General features: G+C 35.1%; 1 protein-coding gene across 2 annotated transcripts in view; it reads right to left on the bottom strand.

The window, feature by feature from the left end:
- LOC127652968 (neurabin-2-like) overlaps positions 1-12,997 on the bottom strand; it is a 76,331-nt gene that overhangs the window by 10,028 nt on the left and 53,306 nt on the right. For both annotated transcript variants that reach the window (XM_052139421.1, XM_052139422.1), the window contains exons 6-7: positions 6,486-6,621; positions 657-800 (exon numbers count right to left, since the gene is read on the bottom strand). In XM_052139421.1, coding sequence (XP_051995381.1) covers positions 657-800; positions 6,486-6,621 — 280 coding nt within the window. The remainder of the gene's footprint in view (positions 1-656; positions 801-6,485; positions 6,622-12,997) is intronic.

The following is a 12,997-nucleotide window of genomic DNA, read 5'->3' as shown; positions in this document are numbered from 1 at the left end:
TTATTGGGGAATGGCCAGTTGTCAGAAACACACAGGCCAAAACACAAACAGAATTTCCGGACTGGAAAATACAGTAAATATATGACATATTGCTCCTTTAAGACTTAATTTTAGGGATGAACAAAATACATCAGTTACCATATCAGTATAGGCCAATATTAACAATTTATTTAAATGATCAGAATCTATCTATCTATCTATCTATCTATCTATCTGTCTGTCTGTAAGCCAAAATATCAGCCACATTTCAATATTGTAGCTTTAGTGTGAAAGCTTAAATGTAAAAAATCAAATCAAATAAAAATGACAAAAAGGGCCAAATTGTAATATAGGCTATTGGTTATTACTTTAAACTAATTATCGCATTTCTGTATCAGACAAAATTGAACTTTTGATTCAATAAATTACAATACTGCATCCCTACATAGTTTATAATAGAAATATATTATATAATATATAAGTGTCAATACAATATTATACATAATGTATGTATGTATATATATATATATATATATATATATATATATATATATATATATAATTATGATATGCTCTGTATATAGAAAATAAATACATAATGCCAGTTTGGGAAGGTTTGCTTGAACACCTCATGCGAAGGATTTCTAAGCGGCCAGTTCCCCATGTGTTTCACTGACCTCCTTAAACTTGTGTGCAAGTTTCTCTGGGTCCATCTCCACAGGAGAGAGCATGTCCTCATTCTCTGCCAGGTCAAACACCTCGATGGCATTGGGAAACATGGGGCTCATCTCGTCTTCCTCATCTGTGGCATACTCACCTGTCTGAACATAGAGACAGAAAAAACATTGAGTCGGTTTCTTCATGACCAAACAACAGTTCACTTAATGTTGACCTTTAAAAGTGTTTAAAACCACTAAATGAAAATAATGTTTCATGCACATCAAACAGTGCTAATGCTAATGCTGTTTTGGTAATGTTGGTTGGACACAAATCTATTTTATTTGATTTATTCATCAACGATTACCTTTCTTCCATTCCAACTGAGAGCTAGATTTATCTGTTCTTAGACTAATATATATATATATTAAATTGGGAATGTTTATCCATAGTGTTGGTGTTTGAGATGCTGTGACATTAATGATTGACTCAGCTGTTTAATGGCTTTTTGAAGTCTTTTCAGTATGTTAGTATGGTCTATTAAGTTTGACCACAAGATGTCAGAGTTGAGCAAGACAGAAAACAGTTGGACCAACAGAAGATGAATGCCAGGACATGGCACAAAAAAAACAGAAAAAAAAAAACAGTGACTGGCCAACCACCATTTTGAATTGACAGTGTTGCTGTAGGAAGATGAAGAGACTGATTAAAGCAATCTGAATGAAATGCAACCACTGGTTACACTGATGTGCCACATTTAAAATGGTTTAGTAGCCAGCAGGAATCTAGGGTAAATCGTACGCACGCGCGCACACACGCACACACACACACACACACACCACAATGAAGTCCCTTGTGAATTTCTGAGAAACTTCACACCACCATGAACCCCCAATGCATCTGAAATAAAACAACCGCCATGTTCTCGACATCCCAAAACTGCAATTAGTCTGACCCCAAAGACTCTACACTGCTATTACAAACATCCTTTTAACAATGGACTTTCCCTGCAAGTTGGGGCATGGGCTGGCAAACTCTGCACGATGACTTCCTGTCTTGAAGAGTAAACAGTGTAAACTCATATAGGGCAAGTGGCCATACAGTTCACAACTCTTATAATGACCGAAAGTCTTGGTTCCTCAGATGTAACGTTTTGTTCCTGTTAATGATAACATTTACAATCTTTTCATTATGTAGGTTAGCCTCTGTTCTACATTTGAGCGCTACTATTACTATTATATACATGAAAACAGTAAAGAATGACAGCATTTTGTTCAGTACTGGATATATATATATATATATATATATATGTTATAAGTAATATATATGCTGCATACTGTAAATGATACACTTTGTCACTGATAAATTTATTAACACACACAAATTAAACTGCAAATACATAAAAATACATGATATAATGTGAACCTCATTTCACAGAAAATGTATTTTTCCTGTTAAAAATTGTTATAGAGTCTAAATATTTCACGTGTGTATTCTCACATGCGAGTCTCATGAATAAAAAATAGAAAGGATAAATAAATAAATAATGTTAACAATAAAAATAGCACTGTATGAATAATGTAATATTTTTAAACATTTGAAAAATAAATATTTTAAAATATTAAAATAACTAATTTTAAAACAATACAGAAAATGTAGTATACAAAATACTATTCATATATTTGAATTTATTAAATATCTATTTTTAAATTCATTTTTAACTTTATAAGTATACATTTAGTTAAATAATGTATTTTTATTTACAAACAATAAAACATTTTAAAATAATAGTAGTAATAAAAAAATTATTATAATTTTTTTATTAATTTAATTTGAGATGCCTTCATAAATAGAGATTTTAATATATATATTTTAGAATGTATTTTTAATTTTAGTATGTATTTTTAAATTAATTGTAAACTATATATGTATGCATTTTGTATATATATATATATATATATAAGGTGTGTCTAAATAAGAAATATAGGGTACATTAGAATAAATAAATTGCATGTTCAAAATAAAAATAAACCTTTTAAATAATGTATTATTAAAAATAAGAAAATATAATATATTTAAAATAATATTAATAATACAAATCATTATAAAATAAAAAAATCTAAAATGTATATTATACAAAATACAATTATTATATCTATGTTATATTTCAGTATATTTCATAAATAAAAGAAATTAATTAATATATTAAAGTAATAAAAATATTGATATTTAATATAATTGATTTTTATTAACACAAATTAATTTATTTTTTAAAACAACATAAAATGTTTCAATAATAATAGTAATAATAATAATTATTATAAAATGAATTGTTTTAAATTAATTTAATACATAAATGAATAGATTTTAATATTATAATTTAAGAGATGGGCTTCTGCCATGTGGGTGAAGAACTACACTAACGCTCTGTTTCGGCGCCTCTCAAACATTAAGACAACATTAGAGTGACGTGAATGCAGCGTTGCGGAGGAGATTGCACTGAGGGGGGCACTGAGCTGGAAAATCAAACCAATTTTACACCCAAGATCTTCAAATACACCCAATGTGAGAAGTGCTAATCCTCAACATCTCAATTATTAATCAATTCCCTTCACGCCATGGCGATGTAGGCAAGTGTGGAGCAGAATTATGGGATGTGTACAGGATGTACTGCTTAATGACGCATGAAGGTGTTAAAAGCTCAGTGTAGTTAAAACATAACTAATTATTGTGATTACTTCCCAAATACTGCTTTAAGATTTCCCCCTAAAAAAGAATGTCTTGATGAAACAATGTCTTCCCCACTGAATACACCAAAATTACATCTAATTACCCATCATTAAGGTGTAGAACTGGATTAATGCATTTAAAATGTGTTAGCAGAGGATGTTGCATTAAAAGAGAAAATATGCCTTGATTTATGAGCTTTGAATGTTTTAAACCTGACAGAAAAACTGTGAACGATGTGTTGATACATCGCCATGAACCATTTCTATTGTAACTGCAATTCTCTTAGCATTGCTGAAATGTTTTTTTATGTTGCTTATATTTTCTCGCTGGAAATGCCTAAGGAAATTCTTAAAGTTATGTTATGGTGTTTAATGAGATGAATGAATAAAAAATGCAATCAAATGAAAATATAACGATACATTTTCAACATAATATTCTATTATTATTTTTTTATCAAATGAAGTAATAACGGACAGAGGGCGCTATTCATATGCTAATGTGCTGAGGCGATCAATGCAAATGGTAAACGCCCCCGACTGTGCCTTAAAAACAAAGTTCATTCACTTTTCTGCGTGTTTGAAAGACAGCACGATACAGAAGTGAGAAAACTCCTGGATAGTGACGAAGCGTTAACATTTTCCTCAGAAGAAGAGCGGGACTGCGATGAACGTTTGTCAAGTCAAGTCAAGTCAAGTGGTTTTTATTGTCGTTTCAACCATATACAGTTAGTACGGTACACAGCAAAACGAGACAACGTTCCTCCAGGACCATGGTGCTACATAAAAACAACAAAGGACCAACACAGGACCACATGAGACAACACAACGAAATAAAATACCTATATAAAATACCTATATATACCTATATAAAGTGCACGTGCAAACATGTGCAAAGTACGGGACAGTACAACAAATTTTGAAGAGAGGCTTGATCCAATTTTGTATTTTGAAGAGAGGCTTGATCCAGCTGATAATACAATTTCGGACGAGTAAATCATTTAGTTTTCATTAGTTGACATGCTATTTTATATAAACTTGTACATATTTTACTAGTGGGACTGTTTCAAGACTTGCCAGCCAGGATTCAGAGTATTGAAATATGAAATATGTCCTAATAAGCAAGTTTTAGTTACATTTAAATGCTGTTTCGGCTAAAGCAGGTATTTCAATTGTATGCTGTATGATATAAATATGATATGTAATATGACACTGAAGACTGCAGTAATGATGCTGAAAATTCAGCTTTGATCCTAAATTGCATTTTACAATATATTCAAAAAGAAAACTGTCCTTTTAAATTATAAAAAGACTTCACAATATCACTGTTTTACTATTTTTTGGGATCAAATAAATGCAGTCTTGGTGAGCAGAAGAGACTTCTTTTAAACGGTAGTGTAGGTCTAAAATTAAGTAAAGTCTTTATGTAAAGAAAATGTATGGTACTTATTTTAACTTAAAACATGATTTTGATCGTTAAGTCTCCTCACATTCATTCTCTTTCTGTCACATCCCTCATTGATAGGCCCAGGGAAGGGGTCTTTTTTATCCTCAGGTGTGAATTACAATCAATATTCATGATAGTTCACGCCTCCACGCATATTACATTTCTAACACTACAAGTGTCTTACAAAAGTTCAATTATTAGATTGTTTTGTATGAATGAGTGATCAGGATGGTTTTCACATCATTTTGTAGCAAAACTCTAGGCTACAAGATCCAGTTCTCAAAAGGCTTGTGGACAAATGTTTAGTATGTGTTATATGGCTTTATTTCAACAACTTAAAAATGTTGTTTTTTCAAAAACCACGCATAAACATTATTTTCTCAAAAATACAAACATGTACATATATGTTGCTCACATATTATTGTAGCCCAGTTTGTGTTGAATACAATGTTATCAGACTTTAGCCATTAATGTGTTTTAAGCAACTGAAAAAAGCAAATGTCAAGGCATGTCAAAACTTCTCCAGGGCCCAAAACACCCTCAGACCCCAGAGAGTTAAAAACTGCAAAATATTGCTGGTAAAGAAATGTAAATTGTACTCATCATTTGGAGCAGTAGAGTTTTTTGTGCACTGGAGCTTAAATGAGCAGCTGTCATAAACTTTGCTTTTGTCATGACAATCACAATGTGTCCTCATAAGGCAACATTTCGTCAAATATTTAACATTCGGTTAAGTGTAACTTCGATTCTCGTAACTGATTCATGTAGGCTGGATAGTAGGAGAATGGGATGAGAAAAGCTGACTCTGGATCAGCGGCTGCGAGCAACGTACTACATGGTTTGTGCACACAGACAAAATGTCTTAATTTCTTAATATTCAAAATTTTGGTTTTATAATAAACAATTAATGTGATTTGTGAAACATACCATTTTTATGACATTTTGGTAGCATTAAAAACTATTCCATTCAAGTTGTATCAACATGCGTTTTTGCAGTAGGCTGTCCACAGTGCGCATCGTGCATCAACTCAAAACAAGCTTGCACTGAGATGACATTAAGTGAAAAATATATTTGTTCATCAGACTTATTCCTTAAACATGTTAGGTTGGCATTCCCCACTGAATTTTATCCTGAATTCTGTTGTCTCTGAAAGCAGTAAGGACATACACCTGAGATGAATTGTGACTAATTACCATCTCTATGTTCACAGTGAGAGTCGGGGCAGAGAAAAAGACAGCCAGTATATAGAGAGAGACAGACCAGAGCCTTCATATCTGTTCCCTGAGGGAGAGTCTTGTGTTATGTGAAGCTGAAAAGTGGACTGTTTATTTGAGTGATGCTGAAAAGCCATCTTATGTTTTGAGTGAAGTTGTTCAGGGATTTCTGGTTATTTGTGAATAAAACGGACTACCGTAAACTGTGGAAACTAGTTCCCACTTCCTCCTCTATCTGCCCAACCTGAACCTTTGTTACAAACGCAAAAGTAACGTAACACTTTACTTTCCATAAAAAGTTACTTTTTTAAGGAGTAATGCAATAGTCTAATGAGTTACTTAAAAGTAACTTTACCCAACACTGATTGGGACATCCCTACTTAAAGTCTATACCCTCTATACTAAGTACATATTGAAACCAAACTGAATAAAGCTCCTTTGCATATCTGATGATGCCTCACCTCTTCGTCCTCCTCCATGTAGGGGTTGTAGCGTTGCTCCATCATTTCTTTCTGCCATCTCTCCTGCTCCAGAGTCTGCTGGATCAGCTGGGCCACCTCACTCTGCTCTCCCGGCTTCTCCCGGCCAATTACAAACCTGTACCACACAAACACCAGCCAATCAGGTGGGCAGAAGTATGACTACTTCATTATTCAACTAAACAGGAGGCTGGTTGATTAGCTTCTAATTCATCATTGCATACCATACTGTTTAAAGTATAATGCAGTAAAAATATATTTAACACATCTGTTGTGTTAGCTTGTGCTAATACCTTTTGTGTTCCTGGTCAAAGACATTTCTTGCTGCCCACTAATATTGTTAATATGTCTCTAATTTATAATTCCAAAATATTGCATTCGATCTTTTTGTCAACTCCATTTTTAGTAATTAGGACAGGTTTTGTACTTTTCTTTTTTTAACCATCCGTTTCCTCAATCCCCAAAATGTAAAATAAGTAATAAATTAATAGGAAACATTAACTAACTGTCCCCCACCAACTGTGCCTTTTTGAGCTCTCCTAGGACCACTGGCCATGGTGGTGGCTTCGCCACTTTCTTCAAAAAATCAGTTTAATTGGGGCCTAGGTAGATCAACGAGTATTAACGCTGACTACCACCCCTGGAGTTCGAATCCAGGGTGATCTGAGTGAATCCAGCCAGGTCTCCTAAGCAACCAAATTGGCCTGGTTGCTAGGGAGGGTAGAGTCACATGGGGTAACCTCCTCGTGGTCATGATTAGTGGTTTTCGCTCTCAATGGTGTGCGTGGAAAGTTGTATGTGGATCGCGGAGAGCAGCATGAGCCTCCACATCCTGAGTCTCTGTGGTGTCATGCACAGCGAGCCACGTGATAAGAGGCACGGATTGATGGTCTCAGAAGCGGAGGCAACTGATACTTGTCCTCCACCACCCGCATTGAGGTGAGTAACCGAGCCACAACGAGGACCTACTAAGTAGTGGGAATTGGGCATTCCAAATTGGGAGAAAAGGGGATAAAAAAAACTAAAAAAAAAACGTACTATTTGCCAGTAAATGTGTTTTCAAGCTTTGGAGTGCAACTTATAGAGATCGATTTATCTTGCCCTATATTCCAAGTGTTTGTGTACAGACACCCTAAATTTAACAAGGACATTATTTGGGAATTTTCAGAATTGTTTGTCCTCATTGGTGCCTCGCTGTGACAAGCTGTTAATTCTAGGAGATTTTAACATGTCTGTTGTGCAACTAAATCTCTCATTAAAGATTTTTTATGCACTGTGGACTCTTTTAAACTCACACAGTTAGTTTCAGGTCCAACTCATTTAAAAAGTCATACCTTTGATCTTATATTCACGTCTGGATTCACAGTAGCTAATACTGATGTATTGAATGCTGACATTTCCGACCACTGTCCTGTGGTTTTTGAATAAGTGCTCTCATCATTACCCATTACCCATTGCCTACATTACCCATGCCCTTGCACTACTCGCGCCCAGTCACTCGTCCACTGCCTTGCAGTTTCTGTTTATACCTCTACTTTATAGCTAGCTGAAAAAGGAGAAACTCCAGGTAAGTTTTGAACTATTCCGAGATAGCTTAAAGCTTTTCCAAATTTCTGTTAACAATGCTAAATCTAATTACTTTTCTGAGCTGATTGCTAAGAATGCCCATAGGCCCAAAGTTCTTTTTAACACAATTGATGCAGTTCTTAATACTACTTCTGCATTTTTTCCTGCTGCTATCTCTAAGATTTGTGATGATTTCCTTAAATGATTTGTTGATAATACAGGATATTAGATCACATATTGTGCCCTTTATTACTGATCCTTCAGCCTTCACTGCCACCTAGCTCATTTGATAATTTTCATCTTATGTCCTGGTCTCAATTATAAGAAATAGTTTCTTCAATGAAACCTTCTAACAATCCTTTGGATGTCTTACATTGACAGCTTTTTAAAAATGTTCTTGCTTCCATTGCTCCTATTTCGTGGGCCATAAGAAATATACTGGTGGCCAAACGTTTAGAATAATATACAGATTTTGCTCTTATGGAAAGAAATTGGTATTTGTATTCACCAAATTGGCATTCAACTGATCACAATGTATAGTCAGGACATTAATAATGTGTAAAATTACCATTACAATTTGAAAAAATTAAATATATATTTTTTAAGAACTTCAAAGAGTTCTCATCAAAATATCCTCCATGTGCAGCAATGACAGCTTTGCAGATTCTTGTCATTCTAGCTGTCCATTTGTCCAAATGCTCAAATGACATTTCTCCCCACACTTCCTGTAGCATTTGCCATAGGTGTGGCTGTCTTGTCAGACACTTCTCACGCACCTTACAGACTAGCTGATCCCACAAAAGCTCAATGGGTTTAAGATCCATAACACTCTTTTCCAATTATCTATTGTCCAATGTCTGTTTCTTTGCCCACTCTAACCTTTTCTTTTGGTTTTTCTGTTTCAAAAGTGGCTTTTTCTTTGCAATTCTTCTCTTTACTGTTGTACATGAAACTGGTGTTGAGCGGGTAGAATTCAATGAAATGAATGAAATTAGTTTCTTTTTTTTTGCCATTTTTGACCTAATATTGACCTTAAGACATGCCAGTCTATTGAATACTGTGGAAACTCAAAAACAGACACAAAAACAATGTTAAGCTTCATTTAACAAACCAAATAACTTTCAGCTGTGTTTGATATAATGGCAAGTGATTTTATAGTTCCAAATTAGCAATTTAGCATGATTACACAAGGATAATGTGTTGGATTGATGGCTGCTGGAAAAGGGGCCTGTCTAGATTTGATAAAAAATTACTTTTTTTTTTTTATAGTGCTGTTTTGTCAGTAATGTCCTGAGTCCTGACTATATTTGTGATCAGTTGGTGAGACTGATTGGTGAATTAGCATACCAATATCCTTCCGAAACAGCAAAATCTGTACATTATTCCAAACTTTTGGCCACAAGTGTAGCTCTCTAAGTAATGGTGTTGTTCCAGCCAGTTTTAAACATGTTGTACTCCAGCCCCAGTTGAAAAAAAAAAAAAAAAAACATACCTTGACCCCACTGTTTTTAACAATTATAGAACGATTTCCAAGCTGCCTTTCATTTCCAAGATTTTGGAAAAAGTGGTTTTCTTACAGCTTTAACTGAGATAAAGATAAATCAGATAAATGCTTAAGCCTATCTGAATTCTTTGAACTTATTTGACAAATTTCAATTAGGTTTCAGGGCACTGCACATCACTGAATCTGCACTGCTTAATGTAACTTTCCCTCGACTCTGGGAATGATGCCGTTTTAATTTGATTGGATCTCATTGCAGCAATTGACATCACAGATCACCATATCCTCTTATATTGCCTTTAGTGTTGTCGGCTTCAAAGGGCTGGTGTTAAAATGGTTTGACTCCTATCTCAAAGAGAGAACTATGTCTCAGCATTGGTGGCTTTTCTTCATCCTCTGTACCCATTACATACAGTGTTCCAAAGGGTTCCATCTTGGGTCCTCTACTCTTTTCTCTGTATATGCTTCCTCTGGGTTCTATCTTTCAAAAATACAATATCTCATATCACTGTTATGCTGCCGATTCACAACTCTATCTCCCTGTTACATCTATCAAGGCTGTTCATTAAGTAATCTATTATCCTGTCTTGAGGATATAAAGTGTTGGATGTCACATAATTTTCTTCAACTTAATGAAAATAAAAGTGAAGCGATTGCTTTTGATTCTCCTTTATGCATCTCGAGCTTTGGTAACCAGTTAGGTCCTTTATCTTCTAACTTGCATAACAAAGAACCTTGGTGTCATTTTCGATTCTGCAATACTCTTTGATAAACAGGTTAGTGCCGTTGTTAAAGGAAGCCTCTTCTACCTTAGGTCCATTTCTAAATTAAAACCGTTTCTTTCAAGGAAAGATCTGAAAACGGTTATTCATGCCCTTGTTACTTCTCGGCTAGATTACTGTAATTCCTTGTATGTGGGCCTGTCTCATTCCTCCCTTGTATGTCTGCAGATGGTTCAAAATGCAGCAGCAATATTTTTAACTAGTTCAAGAAAAAGAGACCATATCACCCCTGAGCTGGCATCTTTGGACTGGTTACCAGGGTTAGAGTTGATTTAAAAATTTAGCTTTTTGTTTTTAAGACCTTGCATGATCTTACCCCACAATACATTTGTGATCTTCATATACATCTCTCAGGTCATGTAACCAATTATTTCTCTCCATTCCACGTTCTAATTTAAAGTCTAAGGGTGATCTGGCATTTTCATTGGCTGCTCCCAAATTATGGAAGAGCCTTCAACTTCATGTAAGGTGTTCTCCTACCCTTGCTATTTTTAAATCTATCTTACAGATACATTTTTACTCTTTAGCATTTGAGGTTGCTGTTAACACATTTGCTTATTTAGTACTTATTTGTGTTATTATTATTGTTGCTATTATTCTTGTATTATTTTATTTGTTTATTTGTTTTATTATTGTACAGCACTTTGGCTCAACAACAGTTGTTTTTAAATGTGCTTTATAAATAAACTTAACTAATAACCACTTGCTTGATCCAAACAAAATATGTCACTTTTTGACATATGTCAAATATTTTGAAGAACTGAGCAAATTAGAACTGTTTTGTTCTTATAATTTGCAAATTTGCTATCAAAAAAATTATATTTAAAGTTGGTAAAAACATAAAAAAGTTGATATAGCCATGTGTTACACACTTACTGAGCACTTAATTAGGAACACTATTGTCCTAATAAAGTGCTCGACATGGTCTTCCACTGTTGTAACCCATCCACCTCAAGTTTCGATGAGTTGTGCATTTGTTGTGCTCCTGACCCATATCTGCATGATTTTATGTACTGCAGCCACACAATTGGCTGATTAGATAATTGCATGAATAAGAGGTGTTCCTAATAATGTGCTCAGTAATTATATATATTATATATAGTATATTTCATTGGAAAGGTTTAAATTAGTAAAATCCAATAAATAAATTTGTTTCACTCAGATGCCAAACTGCAGCGAGTATTAGTCAATGAAATTCCCACTGACAAACATACACTCACCTAAAGGATTATTAGGAACACCATACTAATGCTGTGTTTGACCCCCTTTCGCCTTCAGAACTGCCTTAATTCTATGTGGCATTGATTCAACAAGGTGCTGAAATGTTGTCCATATTGATAGGATAGCATCTTGCAGTTGATGGAGATTTGTGGGATGCACATCCAGGGCACGAAGCTCCCGTTCCACCACATCCCAAAGATGCTCTATTGGGTTGAGCTCTGGTGACTGTGGGGGCCATTTTAGTACAGTGAACTCATTGTCATGTTCAAGAAACCAATTTGAAATGATTCAAGCTTTGTGACATGGTGCATTATCCTGCTGGAAGTAGCCATCAGAGGATGGGTACATGGTGGCCATAAAGGGATGGACATGGTCAGAAACAATGCTCAGGTAGGCCGTGGCATTTAAACGATGCCCAATTGGCACTAAGGGGCCTAAAGTGTGCCAAGAAAACATCCCCACACCATTACACCACCACCACCAGCCTGCACAGTGGTAACAAGGCATGATGGATCCATGTTCTCATTCTGTTTACGCCAAATTCTGACTCTACCATCTGAATGTCTCAACAGAAATCGAGACTCATCAGACCAGGCAACATTTTTCCAGTCTACAACTGTCCAATTTTGGTGAGCTCTTGCAAATTGTAGCCTCTTTTTCCTATTTGTAGTGGAGATGAGTGGTACCCGGTGGGGTCTTCTGCTGTTGTAGCCCATCCGCCTCAAGGTTGTGCGTGTTGTGGCTTCACAAATGCTTTGCTGCATACCTCGGTTGTAACGAGTGGTTATTTCAGGCAAAGTTGCTCTTCTATCAGCTTGAATCAGTCGGCCCATTCTCCTCGGACCTCTAGCATCAACAAGGCATTTTCGCCCACAGGCCTGCCACATACTGGATGTTTTTCCCTTTTCACACCATTCTTTGTAAACCCTAGAAATGGTTGAGCGTGAAAATCCCAGTAACTGAGCAGATTGTGAAATACTCAGACCTGCCCGTCTGGCACCAACAACCATGCCACGCTCAAAATTGCTTAAATCACCTTTCTTTCCCATTCTGACATTCAGTTTGGAGTTCAGGAGAATGTCTTGACCAGGACCACACCCCTAAATGCATTGAAGCAACTGCCATGTGATTGGTTGGTTGATTAGATAATTGCATTAATGAGAAATTGAACAGGTGTTCCTAATAATCATTTAGGTGAGTGTATATATAATAAACAGTGTCTTTTTGTCAGGTTTTTCTTTATTCCTGAATAAAGTGCATTCAGAAAGAATTCAGACTTCTTAATTTTTTTCACATTTTGTTATGTTGCAGCCTTATGCTAAAATGCTTTAAATAAAAAAAATTCACATCAATCTACACTCCATGCCCCATTATGACAAAGCAAAAAAAATATTTTTGATAACCACAAATTTATTAAAAATACA

This window comes from Xyrauchen texanus, chromosome 12, assembly GCF_025860055.1.
Source record: "Xyrauchen texanus isolate HMW12.3.18 chromosome 12, RBS_HiC_50CHRs, whole genome shotgun sequence".
NCBI lineage: Eukaryota > Metazoa > Chordata > Actinopteri > Cypriniformes > Catostomidae > Xyrauchen > Xyrauchen texanus.
The sequence above is the reverse complement of the archived record's forward strand: the minus strand, read 5'-3'. Positions and strand labels throughout refer to the sequence as shown.